Consider the following 22,863-nt stretch of genomic DNA (forward strand, 5'->3'; position numbering starts at 1 on the left):
CATGCCGGTCATCTCTGGAAAGGTAGGGAGAAATTCCCAGGTTCTGTGATCTACGTCTGCATCAAGAGATTTTGTCTCGAAGAAGAAGGGTCACTGACCCGAAACGTTAACTCTGCTTCTCTTTCCACAGATGCTGCCAGACCTGCTGAGTGAATCCAGCATTTCTTGTTTTTGTTTCAGATTTCCAGCATCCGCAGTATTTTGCTTTTATATAAGAGATTTTGTCTGTTGGTTTGTTCTGTATGTTGGGTAGTTCCAGTGAGCTGGGAAACGAGCCTCTTCTCCTCCTGTTTCCTTGAAGTTTGGAACGATGCTGGTTACACATTGGTGATAATTGCAGCATTGTAAATGAGGTCAGAGGTGCAGCGGAGAGAGCTGTGTGGTCCAGTCTCCCCCTGCTCTCCAGGCCCTGGTTCCAGGTACAGAATGACTTGGTCAGGTACAGTGAGCTGTGTGAAATCGGCAGCGTAATTTCTGGAGGGAGTCACTGTGTCCCCTTTATTCCTAAAAGTGAGGCTGGCGTTGAACTGACTGATGTTGTCTCTGGAGTGATTGCTGCCTACTGGCTGAGGCAAGTGGCTGAAAGCTGGGCTGTTCTCCCACATAAGCTGCTCCAGGAAGGCGGGAGATAGATTTGATGGACAGCCCTGGTGCTGCACTGGGGAGTTTCCATAACTCAAACTATGTCTGCTGTACCTGCCCATCACTGGTGTGTTGCAGAAGCCAGGTCCGTATGGGAGAGGCTCTCCATCTGGATCCCTGCCAGTGATAGCAGGTTTAAAAAGGCCGTGTGCCTGGAGGGGAGAGGGTGAATTCTGCCCCAGCGAACAATTCCTCAACTTCTTGCGCTGTTTGGTGCATCGTGCACGACGGTTCTGAAACCAGACCTGGGAAACAAGAAGCAAAAAGGTCGGAAGTAATTTGCACAGGTTTGGGATCATTTGATTCAATCACTGTTCCTAGCTGCTCCACCCCCTCCCAGACCCCCATTTCCTTGTACTTAATTCCTGTCACCTGGCAGCTATTGTCTTGATCAGAATGAGGTAAAGGTGCAGGGGAACTCCCTTTCAGCTCAAGTTGGCAGTGGCGGAGCTACAACTGCCCCAAGCCATGGGAACCAAAAATAAAATGTTTTGCTTACCTGGCAGGAGCAGTTTCTGCGGAAAAACACCTTTGACCACCGGTCCATCAGGCAGTGGTCTGCACGGAATGTCCTCAAGGCCCTACGGGAAAAGGAAACGGTGGATCCTGTCGGATGGTTCCCCGAGCAGACCGTCAAAGTCATTTGGCGGAATGCCTCATCACCAGAACTTTCAAACAAGCACCAAGACGTAGCTTGGCTGGTGGTGAGAAGGGCCCTCCCCGTCAGATCCTTCATGCACACCCGAAGTCTCGCCCCCTCCGCACAGTGCCCCCGCGTTGGCTGTGGTGGGGAAGAGACGGTCGCCCACCTCCTCCTGGAATGTGCCTTTGCAAAGCAGGTGTGGAAAGAGATGCAGTGGTTTTTGTCAAGGTTCATCCCAAGCAGCTCTGTAACACAGGAGTCTGTGCTCTACGGGCTGTTCCCAGGGACGCACACCGAGACAAACATCAACTGCTGCTGGAGGACTATCAATTCGGTGAAAGACGCCCTTTGGTCTGCCCGAAACTTGCTGGTCTTCCAGCGCAAAGAGTTGTCCACCACCGAATGTTGCAGACTGGCACATTCCAAGGTCCAGGACTACGTGCTGAGGGACGCACTAAAGCTTGGGGCAGCCGCAGCAAAGGCTCAATGGGGAAAGACCACAGTGTAAGGTTCCCCCACCAAGCTGGACTGAGGGGCTGGATCCATGGGAAGCCCCTCGAACTGTATCGTTAATATTCTGAATTGCTGTAAATGTAAAACTGTAATTGACATGACAATTGTGAAACAGAAGGGTTGGGAAGAAACTCATGAGAGTATTGAAAGAAACTGATCTCTTTTGCAATGTTTGTATTTTTTCGTACTGTTTGGCAATGTAATTTTTACAGATTTTTATGAATAAAGTATATTTTGGAAATAAAAAAAAAAGTTTTGCTTACCTGGCAGGGGAGAGACCATGATCAGTGGCCTTTGATCCTGTTCCAGTATGTTTTGAGTAAAATGACTGCAACCAATTCTAAAGCTTCAGGCCAGGGAGTGGTAACACCATTCGGGTGGTGGTGAAGGATAATAAAGGAGGTGCACCGATTGACCGCACCTTCTTCATTAAGAAAATCCTTATTGATTGCTGTGGATTCCAAACTGCAGATATCTTCTGCTTGCAGGACTTCCCCAGCAGTGGATATTTCGACTTGACGTTCAAGAATGTGGCGGGATACATCAAGTTCCTGAAGGTGTTCATGGAGAAGGGAAACCAGGCGCCACTGTCCATCCTCACAGTGGAACCACTCTTCACGCTGCCGTCGCAACGGGTGGTGACAATTCACCTCTATAACCCCCATGTTCCTGTGGTGGATGTACTCACCTCCCTCGCCAGGTACGTCGAGGTGGCTGGCAGCAGCACTGATGTCAAGGCCCCATTTGGGATTTGGACCAGCAAGCGCCAGGTCAAGGTGACCTTGAAGGTCGATGCCAATGGAGCCATCATCCACCCTCCCCCCAGCTTCGCTATCGGGCAGAGTCGAGGCTTCTTGGTCTATGCAGGGCAGCCCAGAGTTTGACGCACCTGTGGCAAATCTGGTCACGTGGCAGCCAACTGCAGCACAGTCGTCTGCAAGAACTGCAAGAGGAAGGCCATCAGACCAAGGACTGTAAGCAGAGTAGGTGCTGCAACCTGTGCAGTGAGGCAGGTCACCTCTACAAAACCTGCCCCAAACGCTGCCTCAGTTGTGTTCAGACGACAAGGTCCAAGGAAAGGCTGATTGAAGAAAGGTGAATGCGTCTGGTGCTGGGAAGGAGACAAGCAACCCTCTCCGCAGCGAGGAAAGTCTACCTGAGAAGGAGAAGAAAGGGGAGGCAGCTGCAACCAGCGACCCAACACCTACCCCGTGCCTGGAAACCCCTCCTCTACAGACAGAATCAATGGAGGAGTAGGCAGCAGATGGACAAACTGGTCAGTGGCAAGTGGTAAAAAGGAAAACCACAAAGAAAAAACCTCCAAAAAAGGAACAGGCCACCACCCAAACCAGTGGCAAGAGGAGGCTACCGTCTGAGACAGACTACGGCAGCTCCTCCTCACTGGATGAGGAAGGGTTGGAATGATGGCACCTGCAAAAGAAGAGACAGAACTCAAAGGAGCCGGAAGATAAAGCCCCCAGCTCCAGGGCACTGGAAGCTGTGATGGGCCCAGCGTGCCCCAAACCCAAAGCGCCGAACCTAGCGACATGCCCAGTGCTTCCCAGCTCCGGGACACCGAGAGCAAAGAAGTGTCGGGCGCACTCCAGCTCTGGGAAGCCGGGAGCAGTGATGTCTTTGAGGAGGAACAGAGGGGAAAGACACCAACGGCAGAGGACAGCCCAAAACTTGCTGCCTACAAGAACCCCCCCCCCCACCCCCGATGTCACCCCAGCGGAACAAACCCCCCCCATGAGAAACCAGGAGGGGTTTCTGAGCCCAACGAACGTGAAACAGCTTGTGCACACCATGGGTATGCAGGAACATACCGAAGGACTGGGACTAGCAAGGACAACTGGTGTGGTAGGCAACACCCAACTTTAAAATGGGTATAAAGATTGCTTTGATTAACATGCGTAGCGTTAAATCCACGACACGATGTGTTTCGACCTAGGACTATCTCGCCAAGGTCAAAGCCGTTCTGCTATTTCTGCAGGAGTGTGGAATACCACACCTCAGCACCTACAGGCAATGGTCGCGATGTTGGTCCCACGGGCCATCGATCTGGTCAGGGGGTAATGATTCCCGTTCCTCCAGCAGCTCCCACTGCTGCTGGTGACATCCAGGCCAGTCATTCTTGGCGGTGACTTCAACTGCATCATTGATGCAGCTGGACAATCCGGCAGTGATGACAGAAAACTGGAGGCTACATCCAGATTCCTAATGGAAACAGTAAAAGATGCCAAGCTGCACGACGTCGTCAGCAAACTTGCAGACGGAACGCATCATAGATACATCTGGTCAAAATCAGACGGATCTGCCCATTCCAGGATTGATTTCCTGTTTGTGTCCCGTGCTTTTATGGTCAGATCCACCGACGTCAAGTCGGTGTTCTTCTCTGACCACTGCCTCTTACTGGCTGACTGTCACTTACAGGATGACCAGTGGGTTGGCAGGGGGACATGGAAGCTGAGTGTTACAGTGCTGACCCCAGAGAACACTGAGGAACTCAAAAGGGATTACAAAAGTTGGAGAACCATGAAACTCCTCTTTGAGTCTCTGGTACTGGTGCGAAGCGATCAAGACGAACATCAAGAGGTTCTTTATTCTCAAAAGTGTTCAGAAGACAAGAGAGAGACAGAGGGAAATGTCCCGACTCCAGAAAAGGATGCAAAATCTGCTCCCCCTGCAGTCGATGGGGGTCGAGGTCAAGGAGGATCTCCAAGAGGTGAAGAGCCAGCAGGCCTCGTTCTTTGCCACGGAGGCCTCCAAGATCATCTTCCGGTCCAGAGTCCGCTCCGTTGAGCAGGATGAGATGTGCTCGTGTTTCTTCTTCCAAAAGGTACACAGAGAGAGCTCTGTGATCAGCAGCCTGAAGGAAGAGGATGACTCGGTAACGTCTTCACAGTCAGACATACTAAGGATTAGCAAATCCTTTTATGCTGGGCTGTACGATGTGAAACCCACGGACAGCACGGCCACCCAGTCCTTCCTGTCATCTATCACAGCGGGAGAGTCTGGACAAACCGCTAACTCTGGACGAGACGAGTAAAACTCCCGGAAGCAACAGGTTACCAGTTGAGTTGTATTTGGCCCTGTGGGAATGGGTCGGCCCGGACCTGCTGGAAGTATACGAGTGTATGCTCCTGGCCGGCAGCATGTCAGAATCCATGAGGAAAGGCATCATCACCCTCATCTACAAGCGGAAGGGGGAGAGGGCAGAAATCAGAAATTGGTGGCCCATCTCACTGCTTAATGTTGACTACAAGATTCTGTGCAAAATCATCGCCAATCAGGTCAAGTCTGCTCTGGAGTTGGTGATTCACCCTGACCAGACCTGCACTGTACCCGCTGGTAGATCTCTGATAGTCTCGCGCTACTCAGGGATACAATCACCTATGTACGGGACACTTGCCTCATCAGCCTGGACCAGGGAAAGGCTTTTGACAGGATATCACACACATACATAATGGACGTGCTCTCCAAAATGGGGTTTGGGGAGGGAATCTGCAATTGGATCCAACTGCTCCACACAAACATCAGTAGCGCAGTCTCAATCAATGGGTGGGAATCGGAAAGTTTCCCGATCCAATCTGGAGTCAGACAGGGCTGTCCTCTCTCCCCTGTCTTATTTGTTTGTTGTATTGAACACTTTGCTGAGTCTATTAGGAAGGATGCGAGCATAAGAGGGGTGACAATCCCACGCAATGGAGGCACTCAGGTTAAAACCTCCCTGTACATGGATGATGTCGCCATCTTCTGCTCGGATCCACTGTCTGTGCGCAGACTGATGAGCATCTGCGACCAGTATGAACTGGCCTCGGGAGCCAAAGTTAACCACGGCAAGAGTGAGGCCATGTTCTTTGGGAACTGGGCTGACCGATCCTTTGTCCTCTTCACTGTCAGGTCAGACTACCTGAAGGTGCTGGGGATATGGTTCGGAGGGGCCGGGACATGCGACAAAACCTGGGAGGAGCGAGTAGCCAGGGTACAACACAAGCTGAGCATGTGGGAGCAGCGATCTCTCTCCATTGTGGGCAGGAACCTGGTCATCAGGTGCGAGGCCCTCACATTGTTGCTATACGTGGCGCAGGTCTGGTCCATACCCCACTCCTGCGCTGTGACGGTCACCCGAGCCATTTTCCGCTTTATCTGGGGATCTAAAATGGACCGGGTCCAGAGGGACACGATGTTCAAACCTCTGGATAAGGGCGAGAAAAACGTACCCAACATCGCCCTCATCCTGATGACCACCTTCGTGTGCGGCTGCATCAAGCTGTGTGTAGACCTCCAGTATGCAATCTCCAAGTGTCACTACATGCTGAGGTTCTATCTGTCCCCGGTGTTGCGAAGGATGGGCCTGGTCACATTGCCGCGGAACGCGCCATCCAGTTGGACTGTACCGTACCACCTATCCTTCATGGAGCAGTTTCTGCGGGAAAACACCTTTGACCACCGATCCATCAGGCAGTGGTCTGCAAGGAATATCCTCAAGGCCCTACGGGAAAAGGAGACGGTGGATCCTGTCAGATGGTTCCCCGAGCAGACTGCTAAAGTCATTTGGCGGAATGCCTCATCACCAGAACTTTCAAACAAGCACCAAGATGTAGCTTGGCTAGTGGTGAGACGAGCCCTCCCCGTCAGATCCTTCCTGCTCACTCTGAGTCTCACCCCCTCCACACAATGCCCTCGAGGTGGCTGTGGTGGGGAAGAGACTGTTGCCCACCTCCTTCTGGAATGTTCCTTTGCAAAGCAGGTGCAGTGGTTTTTGTCGAGGTTCATCCCAAGCAGCTCTGTAACACAGGAGTCTGTGCTCTACGGACTGTTCCCAGGGACGCACACCGAGACAAACATCAACTGCTGCTGGAGGACTATCAATTCGGTGAAAGATGCTCTTTGGTCTGCCCGAAACTTGCTGGTCTTCCAGCGCAAAGAGTTGTCCACGACCGAATGTTACAGACTGGCACATTCCAAGGTCCAGGACTACATGCTGAGGGACGCACTAAAGCTTGGGGCAGCCGCAGCAAAGGCTCAATGGGGAAAGACCACAGTGTAAGGTCCCCCCAACAAGCTGAACTGAGGGGCTGGATTCATGGGAAACCCCTCGGGCTGTATACACCAAATATTTGTTTGCTGTAAAATGTACATGCGGAATGGAAGGGTTGTGAGGCAGCTCACTCCTGTATCGAAGAAAACGGATTTCCTTTGCACTTTCTGAAATATCAACTTGGTGCTGTTTTGAACTGTGTTGTAATTTATTTTTTACACATTTTTATGAATAAAGTATATATTTGGGGGGAAAAAATTGGCAAGATTCCTGCCCCAGATCACTATGCAGCCCAGTGTCTGCAGAGGTGGATGGACAGACAGCAGGTGAGGACAGGACTGGCTCAGCTGTGATGCCCTTTTATAATGAAAAGCCGCTGTACATACTGTTCCCAGTCTACATGTGTGATCCTTATATTATCCAATTCCCATCCAAGCCCAAACAGCACTGACCAGGTATCGGAAAAAGCTGGAGGGTGCCATTACACTGTGACAAGTTTACATAGGAAATTTTCAATAGAAAGGTGGGCACAGGAATTTATCATAGAGGGGCAAAGAGAGAGCGAAGGAGACAGAGTGACAGACACACACACAGGAGAAACAAGCAGAGACAGAGACAAGGAGGGAGATACAGTGGGAGAAAGAGGGGCACAGAGACAGAGAGATGGGGGGAGAGAGAGAGGACGGAGGGGTGGGGTTGACAGAGAGGGAGAGACAATGGGAGACAGAGAGTGGGAAGGGAGAGGGAGAGAAAAACAAGAGGGAGAGCAAGAGAGAGCACGGATGGCGGAGAAAGGGACACAGTGCAGGGAGAGCCAGCCTTGGTAGCAGGGAGGTAAGCTGTGCTCTCCTACTCCATGAATCCTATGGGCCTTAGCATTCTCTGGTGATGTTATACTAAGAATTATTAAAATAATTTCTGCTCCCAGTTTGGGAAGCTTGTGTCTGGAAATGGTCTAATTCCTCACCAGCTCAGTGCCAATCTCAGTGCAGATGGGGCAGAAGCTGGAATCAGGATGGATAAGCAACTCAGTTCCCCAGCAACCGATAACAACCACTCCTTTCTCACTCACTCACTCACAGTTGCATGGGAAGCAGTGGCGTAGTGGTATTGTCACTGGACTAGTAACCCAGAGACCCAGGGTATTGCTCTGGGGACATGGGTTCAAATCCCACCACAGCAGAAGGTGGAATTTGAATTTAATTAATAAATCTGGAATTAAAAGCTAGTCTAATGATGGCCATGAAACTATTGTCGATTGTTGTAAAAACCCATCTAGTTCACTAATGTCCTTTAGGGAAGGAAATCTGCTGTCCTTACCTGGTCTGGCCTACATGTGACTCCAGACCCTCAGCAATGTGGTTAACTCTTACATGCCCTCTGAAATGGCCTAGCAAGCCACTCAGTTGTATCTAACCGCTACAAAGTCAATAAAAAGGAATAAAACCGGACGGACCAACCGGCATCGACCTAGGCACCGGAAACAACAACAGCAAACCCAGCCTGTCGACCCTGCAAAGTCCTCCTTACTAACATCTGGGGGCTTGTGCCAAAATTGGGAAAGCTGTCCCACAGACTAGTCAAGCAACAGCCTGACATAGTCATACTCACGGAATCATACCTTACAGACAATGTCCCAGACACTGCCATCACCATCCCCGGGTATGTCCTGTCCCACCGGCAGGACAGACCCACCAGAGGTGGTGGCACAGTGGTATACAGTAGGGAGGGAGTTGCCCTGGGAGTCCTCAATATCAACTCTGGGCCCCATGAAGTCTCATGGCATCAGGTCAAACATGGGCAAGGTAACCTCCTACTGAATACCACCGACCGCCCTCCCTCAGCTAATGACTCAGTACTCCTCCATGTTGAACACCACTTGGAGGAAGCACTGGGGGTGGCAAGGGCACAAAATGTACTCTGGGTGGGGGACGTCAATGTCCATCACTAAGAGTGGCTCGGTAGCACCACTACTGATCGAGGTGGCTGAGTCCTTCAGGACATATCTGCTAGACTGGGTCTGCGGCAGGTGGTGAGGGAACCAACAAGAGGGGAAAACCTACCTGACCTCGTCCTCACCAATCTGCCTGCCGCAGATGCATCTGTCCATGACAGTATTGGTAGGAGTGACCACCGCACAGTCCTTGTGGAGACGAAGTCCCGCCTTCACATTGAGGATACCCTCCATCGTGTTGTGTGGCACTATCACCGTGCTCAATGGGATAGATTTCAAACAGATCTAGCAATGCAAAACTGGGCATCCATGAGGCGCTGTGGGCCATCAGCAGCAGCAGAATTGTATTCAACCACAATCTCTAACCTCATGGCCCGGCATATCCCCCACTCTACCATTACCATCAAGCCAGGAGACCAACCCTGGTTCAATGAAGAGTGCAGGAGAGCATGCCAGGAGCAGCACGAGGCATGTCTCAAAATGAGGTGTCAATCTGGTGAAGCTACAACCCAGGACTATCTGCGTGTCAAACTGCATAAGCAGCATGCAATAGACAGAGCTAAGCAATCCCATAACCAACGGATCAGATCTAAGCTCTGCAGTCCTGCCACATCTCGCCGTTAATGGTGGTGGACAATTAAACAACTAACTGGAGGAGGTGGCTCCACAAATATCCCCATCCTCAATGATGGGGGAGCCCAGCACATCAGTGCGAAAGATAAGGCTGAAGCATTTTCATCCATCTTCAGCCAGAAGTGCCGAGTTGATGATCCATCTCAGCCTCCTCCTGAAGTCCCCAGCATCACAGATGCCAGACTTCAGCCAATTCGATTCACTCCGCATGATATCAAGAAATGACTGAAGGCACTGGATACTGCAAAAGCTATGGGACCTGACAATATTCCGGCAATAGTACTGAAGACCTGTGCTCCAGAACTTGCCGCGCCCCTAGCCAAGCTGTTCCAGTACAGCTACAACACTGGCATCTACCCTGCAATGTGGAAAATTGCCCAGGTATGTCCTGTACACAAAAAACAGGACAAATCCAACCCGGCCAATTACTGCCCCATCAGCCTACTCTCAATCATCAGTAAGGTTATGGAAGGTGTCATCAAGCAGCACTTGCTTAGCAATAATCTGCTCAGTGACGCTCAGTTTGGGTTCCGCCAGGGTCACTCAGCTCCTGACCTCATAACAGCCTTGCTTCAAACATGGACAGAAGAGCTGAACTCAAGAGCTGAGGTGAGAGTGACTGTCCTTGACATCAAGGCAGCATTTGACCGAGTATGGCATCAAGGAGCCCGAGCAAAACTGAGGTCAATGGGAATCAGGGACTCCGATAGCTGGAGTCATACCTAGTGCAAAGGAAGATGGTTGTGATTGTTGGAGGTCAATCATCTGAGCTCCAGGACATCACTGCAGGAGTTCCTCAGGGTAGTGCCCTAGACCCAACCATCTTCAGCTGCTTCATCAATGACCTTCCTTCAATCATAAGGTCAGAAGTGGGGATGTTCGCTGATGATTGCACAATGTTCAGCACCATTTGTGACTCCTCAGATACTGAAGCAGTCCGTGTAGAAATGCAGCAAGACCTGGACAATATCCAGGCTTGGGCTGATAAGTGGATAGTAACATTCACACCACACAAGTGCCAGTCAATGACCATCTCCAACAAGAGAGAATCTAACCATCTCCCCTTGACATTCCGAGGCATTACCATCGCTGAATTCCCCACTATCAACATCCTAGGGGTTACCATTGACCAGAAACTGAACTGGAGTAGCCATATAAATACCATGGCTACAAGAGCAGGTCAGAGGCTAGGAATTCTGCAGCGAATAACTCACCTCCTGACTCCCCAAAGCCTGTCCACCATCTGCAAGGCACAAGTCAGGAGTGTGACGGAATACTCTCCACTTGCCTGGATGGGTGCAGCTCCAACAATGCTCAAGACACCATCCAGGACAAAGCAGCCCGCTTGATTGGCACCTCATCCACAAACATTCACTCCCTCTACCACTGACGCACAGTGGCAGCAGTGTGTACCATCTACAAGATGCACTGCAGCAATGCACCAAGGCTCCTTAGAGAGCACCTTCCAAACCCGCGACCTCTACTAACTGGAAGGACAAGGGCAGCAAATACATGGGAACACCACCACCTGCAAGTTCCCCCTCCAAGTCACACACCATCCTGACTTGGAACTGTATCGCCGTTCCTTCACTGTAACAGGGTCAAAATCCTGGAATTCCCTTCCTAACAGCACTGTGGGTGTACCTTCCCCACATGAACTGCAGCAGTTCAAGAAGGCAGCTCACCACCACCTTCTCAAGGGCAATTAGGGATGGGCAATAAATGCTGGCCTAGCCAGTGACACCCACATCCCATGAATGAATAAAAAAACCTCACTCATGCACTCACTCGCGCACGCACTCACTCACTCACTCACTCTCACTCACTCACTCACGCGCTTACGCACTCACCCATGCACTCACTCATGCACACACTCACTCACGCACTCACTCACTCACTCATTCACTCACTCACGCACCTACGCACTCACTCACGCACTCATTCACTCACTCCCACTCTCACACTCACTCGCAGTTACTCACACACTCACTCACTCACGCATGCACTCATTCACTCACTCCCACTGACACACTCACTCACTCACTCATGCACTCACTCACTCACGCACTCACTCACTCACTCACGCACTCACTCACGCACGCACTCACTCACTCACGCACTCACTCATTCACTCACTCACTCACTACTACTCACACACTCACTCACACACGCCCTCACTCACTCACGCACGCACTCACTCACGCACTCACTCACTCACGCACTCACTCACTCACACACGCACTCACTCACTACTACTCACACACTCAATCACCCACGCACTCACTCACTCACTCACGCAGTTACTCACACACTCACTCACTCACGCATGCACTCATTCACTCACTCCCACTGACACACTCACTCACTCACGCATGCACTCACTCACTCACTCACTCACGCACTCACTCACTCACTCACTCACTACTACTCACACACGCCCTCACTCACTCACGCACGCACTCACTCACGCACTCACTCACTCACACACGCACTCACTCACACACGCACTCACTCACACATGCACGCACCTACGCACTCACTCACTCACTCACTCACGCACTCACTCACACATGCACGCACCTACGCACTCACTCACGCACGCACTCACTCACTCACGCACGCACTCACTCACGCACGCACTCACTCACTCACGCACTCACTCACACACGCACGCACGCATGCACTCATTCACTCACTCCCACTGACACACTCACTCACTCACGCATGCACTCACTCACTCACTCACTCACGCACTCACTCACTCACTCACTCACTACTACTCACACACGCCCTCACTCACTCACGCACGCACTCACTCACGCACTCACTCACTCACACACGCACTCACTCACACACGCACTCACTCACACATGCACGCACCTACGCACTCACTCACTCACTCACTCACGCACTCACTCACACATGCACGCACCTACGCACTCACTCACGCACGCACTCACTCACTCACGCACGCACTCACTCACGCACGCACTCACTCACTCACGCACTCACTCACACACGCACGCACCTACGCACTCACTCACTCACTCACACACGCACTCACTCACTCACACACGCACTCACTCACGCTCGCACTCACTCACGCTCGCACTCACTCACTCACACACGCACTCACTCACGCTCGCACTCGCTCACGCTCGCACGCACTCATTCACTCACTCCCACTCGCACACTCACTCACGCACTCACTCACACACCTACGCGCTCGCTCACTCACTCACGCACTCACTCACGCACCGACGCGCTCACTCACTCACTCACGCACGCAATCACTCACTCACTCACGCACTCACTCACTCACTCACTCGCACTCACTCACTCACGCACGCACTCACTCACTCACACACGCACTCATTCACTCACTCACGCATGTACTCACTCATTCACGCACTCACTCACGCACTCACTCACGCATTCACTCACTCAAGCACGCACTCACTCACACACGCACTCACTCACTCACACACGCCCTCACTCACTCACACACACCCTCACTCACTCACGCACTCACTCACTCACTCATTCACGCACTCACTCACTCACTCACGCTTCCACTCACTCAAGCACGCACTCACTCACGCACGCACTCACTCACTCACGCATGTACTCACTCATTCACGCACTCACTCACACACGCACTCACTCACTCACACACGCCCTCACTCACTCACACATGCCCTCACTCACTCACGCACTCACTCACTCATTCACGCACTCACTCACTCATTCACTCACGCTTCCACTCACTCAAGCACGCACTCACACACTCACTCACGCACTCACGCACTCACTCACTCACGCTCTCACTCACTCACGCACTCACTCACTCACTCACTCATGCTCTCACGCACTGACTCACGCACTGACTCACTCACTCACTCACTCACGCACTGACTCACTCACTCACGCACGCACTCACTCACGCACTGACTCACGCACTCACTCACGCACTCACTCACTCACTCACTCACTCACTCACTCACGCTCACTCACTCACGCACTGACTCACGCACTCACTCACGCACTCACTCACTCACTCACTCACTCACTCACTCACGCTCACTCACTCATGCACTCACTCACTCCATTCCTCTGGCAAACGCTAGTTTATTTCTGTGTCCATGGATTGATTCAACACTTCTCCAAAATACAGCCAGAGAACATTAGACCTTCTTTTGCTGTTTGATAGAAGCTTTTTGATCCAGTTTGACTGATTTTGCTGCATTTCTCATGGAGAATAGAACAGGTTCATTCACTCTGGCACAGACTTGAGCCAATCCAGGTGTCACCCATCGGATCTCATCCAGAGTAACAGCTGCAACCATCCCAGTCCGCCCCCCCCCCAGGGTTAACCATCCCAGTCCCCCCCCCCAGGGTTAACCATCCCATTCCCCGCCCCCAGGGTTAACCATCCCAGTCCCCCGCCCCCCCATGGTTAACCAACCCAGTCCCCCCACCCCCAGGGTTAACCATCCCATTCCCCGCCCTCAGGGTTAACCATCCCAGTCCCCCCCACCCAGGGTTAACCATCCCAGTCCCCCCCCCCCCCACCAGGGTTAACCATCCCAGTCCTCCCTCCCAGGGTTAACCTTCCAACTTCCCCCTCCCCCAGGGTTAACCATCCCAGTCCCCCCTCCCAGGGTTAACCTTCCCACTTCCCCCCCCACCCCCCAGGGTTAACCATCCCAGTCCCACCCCCCATGGTTAACCATCCCAGCCCCCCCCCAAGGGTTAACCATCCCAGTTCACCCCTCCCAGGGTTAACCATCCCAGTCCCCCCTCCCAGGGTTAACCTTCCCACTTCGCCCTCCCCCAGGGTTAACCATCTCAGTTCACCACCCCCGTCCTCCCCAGGGTTAACCTTCCCACTTCCCCCTCCCCCAGGGTTAACCATCCCAGTTCCCCACCCCTCCCAGGGTTAACAATCCCAGTTCACCCCCCCCCCCTCCCCAGGATTAACCTTCCCACTTCCCCCTCCCCCAGGGTTAACCATCCCAGTCCTCCCTCCCAGGGTTAACCATCCCAGTTCACCCCCCCACCCCCGTCCTCCCCAGGGTTAACCTTCCCACTTCCCCCCCCCCCAGGGTTAACAATCCCAGTTCACCCCCCCCCTCCCCAGGATTAACCTTCCCACTTCTCCCCCCGCCAGGGTTAACCATCCCAGCCCCCCCCCCAAGGGTTAACCATCCCAGTCCCCCCTCCCAGGGTTAACCTTCCCACTTCGCCCTCCCCCAGGGTTAACCATCCCAGTTCACCACCCCCGTCCTCCCCAGGGTTAACCTTCCCACTTCCCCCTCCCCCAGGGTTAACCATCCCAGTTCCACCCCCCCCCCCCCGCCCAGGGTTAACAATCCCAGTTCACCCCCCCCCCCTCCCCAGGATTAACCTTCCCACTTCCCCCCCTCTCCCAGGGTTAACCGTCCCAGTTCCCCCCCCCCAGGGTTAACAATCCCAGTTCACCGCCCCCCCTCCCCAGGGTTAACCATCCCAGTCCCCCCGCAGGGTTAACCATCCCAGTTCACCCCCCCCCCCCCACTTCCCCCTCCCCCAGGGTTAACCATCCCAGCTCCCCACCCCCCTCCCCCAGGGTTAACCATCCCAGTCCTCCCTCCCAGGGTTAACCATCCCAGTTCACCCCCCCACCCCCGTCCTCCCCAATGTTAACCTTCCCACTTCCCCCTCCCCCAGGGTTAACCATCCCAGTCTCCCCGGGTTAACAATCCCAGTTCACCCCCCCCCACTTCCCCCTCCCCCAGGGTTAACCATCCCAGTCCCCCCCCCCCCCCCCCCAGGGTTAACCATCCCCCATTTATTTTCCATTGACATCAATAGAAACAATAACTGATATTGAAATAGCACCTTGAACATGGTAAAACGTACAGCAGCATTATCAAACAAAATTTGATGCCAAGGCACAAAAGGAAATATTAGGAGATATTAGATACCAAAAGCTTGGTGAAATAGGTCAGTTTTAAGTCTTAAAGTAGGAGAGAGAGGTGGAGAGGTTTAGGGAGGGAATTCCAGAGCTTGGGGCCCAGGCAGCTGAAGGCACGGCCACCGATTGTGGAGCGATGGGAATCGGGAATTTGCAAGAGGCCGGAATTGGAGGAGGGCAGAGAACTCGGAGGGTTATAGGGCTGGAGGAGATTACAGAGATAGTGAGGGGCGAAACCATGGAGGGATTTAAAAACAAAGAGCCAGTGTAGGTCAGCGAGCAGAGGGGTGATGGATGAATGGGATTGGTGCAAGTTTGGATGACCTCAGGTTATGGAGGGTAGAATGTGGGAGAGCAGCCAGGAGTATGTGAGAGTTGTCAAGTCTCGAGGTAACGGATGGGAGAAACAGAAATCAGGCAGAGTGCAAAACCAGCAGCCTATTCACTATTGCCTGATTTATGCTTCTGTCAAAGATTAATTTCATTCCTCAATCACCAATTGATACTCTAACTATACCAGTACCATCACCTTCCCCCAATCACTCCACTCAATCATCCAATCCAGCACCAAAGTTTTGTGTTTGAAAGCTGTTCATTTTGTAACTATGCAGAATTGTACAGAGAATATCTCAATGCAGACGTTATTTACAAAAAGCTGATGAACTTTGTAGCTGTCTTAGACAAACATTACCTGGATCTTGGATTCCGGAAGGTCAGTAATCTCTGCCAATATCTCTCTCATCTTAATGTCAGGGTAGGGTGCCATCACAAACGCTTTCTCCAGCTCTCCGAGTTGCCATCTGCTGAAGATCGTTCGCTTCCTCTTGCGCTGCCCCTCGGACATAAACCCCACCATGTCGACTGCTTGGGGCAATTGTACAACGTGAGCTCCGAGATCTGATCAGATATCATCAATATAGAGAGAGCTCCAATAATACCAATGGACCTGATAAAACAACCTTCATACAGACCCCATCTGCAAAACACCCCCTCCCCAAAACACCCCCTCCCCAAAACACCCCCTCCCCAAATCACCACCTCCCCAAATCACCCCCTCCCCAAATCACCCCCTCCCCAAAACACCCCCTCCCCAAATCACCACCTCCCCAAATCACCCCCTCCGCAAAACACCCCCTCCCCAAATCACCCCCTCCGCAAAACACCCCCTCCCCAAATCACCCCCTCCCCAAAACACCCCCTCCGCAAAACACCCCCTCCCCAAATCACCACCTCCCCAAATCACCCCCTCCCCAAAACACCCCCTCCCCAAATCACCACCTCCCCAAATCACCCCCTCCGCAAAACACCCCCTCCCCAAATCACCCCCTCCGCAAAACACCCCCTCCCCAAATCACCCCCTCCGCAAAACACCCCCTCCCCAAATCACCCCCTCCCCAAATCACCCCCTCCCCAAAACACCCCCTCCCCAAAACACCCCCTCCCCAAATCACCCCCTCCCCAAAACACCCCCTCCCCAAATCACCCCCTCCCCAAATCACCCCCTCCGCAAAACACCCCCTCCGCAAAACACCCCCTCCGCAAAACACCCCCTCCCCAAAACACCCCCTCCCCAAATCACCCCCTCCCCAAATCACCCCCTCCCCAAATCACCCCCTCCGCAAAACACCCCCTCCGCAAAACACCCCCTCCGCAAAACACCCCCTCCCCAAATCACCACCTCCCCAAATCACCCCCTCCCCAAAACACCCCCTCCCCAAATCACCACCTCCCCAAATCACCCCCTCCGCAAAACACCCCCTCCCCAAATCACCCCCTCCGCAAAACACCCCCTCCCCAAATCACCCCCTCCACAAAACACCCCCTCCCCAAATCACCCCCTCCCCAAATCACCCCCTCCCCAAAACACCCCCTCCCCAAAACACCCCCTCCCCAAATCACCCCCTCCCCAAAACACCCCCTCCCCAAATCACCACCTCCCCAAATCACCCCATCCGCAAAACACCCCCTCCCCAAATCACCCCATCCGCAAAACACCCCCTCCCCAAATCACCCCCTCCGCAAAACACCCCCTCCCCAAATCACCCCCTCCGCAAAACACCCCCTCCCCAAATCACCCCCTCCGCAAAACACCCCCTCCCCAAATCACCCCCTCCGCAAAACACCCCCTCCCCAAATCACCCCCTCCGCAAAACACCCCCCCCCAAATCACCCCCTCCCCAAAACACCCCTTCCCAAATCACCCCCTGCGCAAAACACCCCCTCCCAAATCACCCCCTCCGCAAAACACCCCCTCCCCAAAACACCCCTTCCCAAATCACCACCTCCCCAAATCACCCCCTCCGCAAAACACCCCTTCCCAAAACACCCCTTCCCAAATCACCACCTCCCCAAATCACCCCCTCCCCAAAACACCCCCTCCCCAAATCACCCCCTCCCCAAAACACCCCCTCCCCAAATCACCCCATCCGCAAAACACCCCCTCCCCAAATCACCCCATCCGCAAAACACCCCCTCCCCAAATCACCCCCTCCCCAAATCACCCCCTCCCCAAAACACCCCCTCCCCAAATCACCCCATCCGCAAAACACCCCCTCCCCAAATCACCCCCTCCGCAAAACACCCCCTCCGCAAAACACCCCCAAAATCACCCCCTCCCCAAAACACTCCCTCCCCAAATCACCCCCTCCGCAAAACACCCCCTCCCCAAATAACCCCCTCCGCAAAACACCCCCTCCCCAAATCACCCCCTCCCCAAAACACCCCCTCCCCAAATCACCCCCTCCCCAAATCACCCCATCCGCAAAAACACCCCTTCCCAAATCACCACCTCCCCAAATCACCCCATCCGCAAAACACCCCTTCCCAAATCACCACCTCCCCAAATCACCCCTCCCCAAAATACCCCCCCCAAATCACCCCCTCCCCAAATCACCCCCTCCCCAAAACACCCCCTCCCCAAAACACCCCCTCCCCAAATCACCCCCTCCGCAAAACACCCCCTCCCCAAATCACCCCCTCCGCAAAACACCCCCTCCCCAAATCACCCCCTCCGCAAAACACCCCCTCCCCAAAACACCCCTTCCCAAATCACCACCTCCCCAAATCACCCCTCCCCAAAATACCCCCCCCAAATCACCCCCTCCCCAAATCACCACCTCCCCAAATCACCCCATCCGCAAAACACCCCTTCCCAAATCACCACCTCCCCAAATCACCCCTCCCCAAAATACCCCCCCAAATCACCCCCTCCCCAAATCACCCCCTCCCCAAAACACCCCCTCCCCAAAACACCCCCTCCCCAAATCACCCCTCCCCAAAATACCCCCCCCCAAATCACCCCCTCCCCAAATCACCACCTCCCCAAAACACCCCCTCCCCAAAACACCCCCCCCAAATCACCACCTCCCCAAATCACCCCCTCCGCAAAACACCCCCTCCCCAAAACACCCCCTCCGCAAAACACCCCCTCCCCAAAACACCCCCTCCGCAAAACACCCCATCCGCAAAACACCCCCTCCCCAAATCACCCCCTCCGCAAAACACCCCCTCCCCAAATCACCCCCTCCGCAAAACACCCCCTCCCCAAAACACCCCCTCCGCAAAACACCCCCTCCCCAAAACACCCCCTCCGCAAAACACCCCCTCCCCAAAACACCCCCTCCGCAAAACACCCCCTCCCCAAAACACCCCATCCGCAAAACACCCCCTCCCCAAATCACCCCCTCCGCAAAACACCCCCCTCCCCAAATCACCCCATCCGCAAAACACCCCCTCCCCAAATCACCCCCTCCGCCAAAACACCCCCTCCCCAAATCACCCCCTCCGCAAAACACCCCCTCCCCAAAACACCCCTTCCCAAATCACCACCTCCCCAAATCACCCCCTCCGCAAAACACCCCCTCCCCAAAACACCCCTTCCCAAATCACCACCTCCCCAAATCACCCAGTCCGCAAAACACCCCCTCCCCAAATCACCCCCTCCGCAAAACACCCCCTCCCCAAATCACCCCCTCCGCAAAACACCCCCTCCCCAAAACACCCCTTCCCAAATCACCACCTCCCCAAATCACCCCTCCCCAAAACACCCCCTCCCCAAATCACCCCCTCCGCAAAACACCCCCTCCCCAAATCACCCCCTCCGCAAAACACCCCCTCCCCAAAACACCCCTTCCCAAATCACCACCTCCCCAAATCACCCCCTCCGCAAAACACCCCCTCCCCAAAACACCCCTTCCCAAATCACCACCTCCCCAAATCACCCCTCCCCAAAATACCCCCTCCCCAAAACACCCCCCCCAAATCACCCCTCCCGAAACACCCCCCCAAAACACCCCCTCCCCAAAACACCCCCTCCGCAAAACACCCCCTCCCCAAAACACCCCCTCCGCAAAACACCCCCTCCCCAAAACACCCCCTCCGCAAAACACCCCCTCCCCAAAACACCCCCTCCGCAAAACACCCCCTCCCCAAAACACCCCATCCGCAAAACACCCCCTCCCCAAATCACCCCCTCCGCAAAACACCCCCTCCCCAAATCACCCCATCCGCAAAACACCCCCTCCCCAAATCACCCCCTCCGCAAAACACCCCCTCCCCAAATCACCCCCTCCGCAAAACACCCCCTCCCCAAAACACCCCTTCCCAAATCACCACCTCCCCAAATCACCCCCTCCGCAAAACACCCCCTCCCCAAAACACCCCTTCCCAAATCACCACCTCCCCAAATCACCCCCTCCGCAAAACACCCCCTCCCCAAATCACCCCCTCCGCAAAACACCCCCTCCCCAAATCACCCCCTCCGCAAAACACCCCCTCCCCAAAACACCCCTTCCCAAATCACCACCTCCCCAAATCACCCCTCCCCAAAACACCCCCTCCCCAAATCACCCCCTCCGCAAAACACCCCCTCCCCAAATCACCCCCTCCGCAAAACACCCCCTCCCCAAAACACCCCTTCCCAAATCACCACCTCCCCAAATCACCCCCTCCGCAAAACAACCCCTCCCCAAAACACCCCTTCCCAAATCACCACCTCCCCAAATCACCCCTCCCCAAAATACCCCCTCCCCAAAACACCCCCCCCCAAATCACCCCTCCCGAAACACCCCCCCAAAACACCCCCTCCCCAAAACACCCCTTCCCAAATCACCCCGCCCCAAATCACCCCCTCCCCAAATCACCCCCCCAAATCACCCCTCCCCAAAACACCCCCTCCCCAAAACGCCTCCTCCCCAAAACACCCATTCCCAAATCACCACCTCCCCAAATCACCCCTCCCCAAAATACTCCCCCAAATCAACCCTCCCCAAAACACCCCCTCCCCAAACCCCCCCCCAAAATCACCCCCTCCCCAAAACACTCCCTCCCCAAAACACCCCCCCCAAATCACCCCCTCCCCAAATCACCCCCTCCGCAAAAACACCCCCTCCCCAAATCACCCCCTCCGCAAAACACCCCCTCCGCAAAACACCCCCTCCGCAAAACACCCCCTCCCCAAATCACCCCTCCCCAAATCACCCCCTCCCCAAAACACCCCTTCCCAAATCACCACCTCCCCAAATCACCCCTCCCCAAAATACCCCCCCAAATCACCCCCTCCCCAAATCACCCCCTCCCCAAAACACCCCCTCCCCAAAATACCCCCCAAATCACCCCTCCCCAAAACACCCCCTCCCCAAAACTCCCCCTCCCCAAAACACCCCTTCCCAAATCACCACCTCCCCAAAATACCCCCCCAAATCACCCCCTCCCCGAAACACCCCCCAAATCACCCCCTCCCCAAAACACCCCCTCCCCAAAACACCCCCCCAAATCACCCCTCCCCAAATCACCCCCTCCCCAAAACATTCCCCCCAAATCACCCCCTCCCCAAAACATCCCCCCCAAATCACCCCTCCCCAAATCACCCCCTCCCAATTCACCCCCTCCCCAAAACATCCCCCCCAAATCAACCCCTCCCCAAAACACCCCTCCCCAAATCACCCCCCTCCCAAATCACCCCCTCCCAAATCACCCCCTCCACGAATCACCCCTTCCCAATTCACCCCCTCCCCAAAACACCCCCTCCCCAAAACATCCCCCCCAAATCACCCCCTCCGCAAAACATCCCCCCCAAATCACCCCCTCCCCAAATCACCCCTTCTCAATTCACCCCCTCCCCAAAACACCCCTCCCCAAAATATCCCCTCCCAAAAAAAAAACCTTTCCAAACCCCCCTCTCTGAAACACCCTCAGACCCTTCAACTCCACCTGGTCCAAAACTGATTTTCCAGGTTTCTAATTCACACCAACTGTCGGGACCGGGAAAGTTCACATACAGACCATCCCGGTGTTCAGTCCCTCACCTTCCCAGAGCTATTCCCAAACCACCTCCCCCCCCTCTCTACCCCAAAACACCCCCTCCCCAAAACACCCCCTCCCCAAAACACCCCCCCCCCAAATCACCACCTCCCCAAATCACCCCTCCCCAAAACACCCCTTCCCAAATCACCCCGCCCCAAATCACCCCTCCCCAAAATACCCCCCCAAATCACCCCCTCCCCAAATCACCCTCCAAATCACCCCTCCCCAAAACACCCCCTCCCCAAAACGCCTCCTCCCCAAAACACCCCTTCCCAAATCACAACCTCCCCAAATCACCCCTCCCCAAAATACCCCCCCAAATCACCCCTCCCCAAAACACCCCCCCAAATCACCCCTCCCCAAAACACCCCCTCCCCAAAACACCCCCCAAATCACCCCACCCCAAAACACCCCCTCCCCAAACCCCCCCCAAATCACCCCCTCCCCAAAACACTCCCTCCCCAAAACACCCCCCCAAATCACCCGCTCCCCAGAACACCCCCCTCCCCAAATCACCCCCTCCGCAAAACACCCCCTCCGCAAAACACCCCCTCCCCAAATCATCCCTCCCCAAATGACCCCCTCCCCAAATCACCCCCTCCCCAAAACACCCCTTCCCAAATCACCACCTCCCCAAATCACCCCTCCCCAAAATACCCCCCCAAATCACCCCCTCCACCCAAATCACCCCCTCCCCAAAACACCCCTTCCCAAATCACCCCCTCCCCAAATCACCACCTCCCCAAAACACCCCCTCCCCAAAATACCCCCCAAATCACCCCTCCCCAAATCACCCCCTCCCCAAATCACCACCTCCCCAAAACACCCCCTCCCCAAAATACCCCCCAAATCACCACCTCCCCAAAACACCCCCTCCCAAAAACACCCCCTCCCCAAAACACCCCTTCCCAAATCACCCCCTCCCCAAATCACCACCTCCCCAAAACACCCCCTCCCCAAAACACCCCCTCCCCAAAACACCCCTTCCCAAATCACCACCTCCCCAAATCACCCCTCCCCAAAACTGCCCCCAAATCACCCCCTCCCCCAAATCACCCCCTCCCCAAAACACCCCCCTCCCCAAAACACCCCTTCCCAAATCACCACCTCCCCAAATCACCCCTCCCCAAAACTGCCCCCCAAATCACCCCCTCCCCAAATCACCCCCTCCCCAA

The 22,863-nt window shown here is 54.5% G+C and overlaps 1 protein-coding gene across 1 annotated transcript; it reads right to left on the reverse strand.

Moving 5' to 3' along the window:
• Positions 1 to 317: 317 nt before the first annotated feature.
• Positions 318 to 16,241, reverse strand: sebox (SEBOX homeobox). Its single transcript, XM_068009902.1, has 2 exons — positions 16,077 to 16,241; positions 318 to 887 (listed from the first exon to the last, which is right to left on the reverse strand). Exons 1-2 carry the CDS (start codon positions 16,239 to 16,241, stop codon positions 318 to 320), a joined length of 735 nt encoding a protein of 244 aa, XP_067866003.1.
• Positions 16,242 to 22,863: the final 6,622 nt, after the last annotated feature.

The sequence above is a fragment of the Heterodontus francisci genome, chromosome 30, assembly GCF_036365525.1.
Source record: "Heterodontus francisci isolate sHetFra1 chromosome 30, sHetFra1.hap1, whole genome shotgun sequence".
NCBI classification, from domain to species: Eukaryota; Metazoa; Chordata; class Chondrichthyes; order Heterodontiformes; family Heterodontidae; genus Heterodontus; species Heterodontus francisci.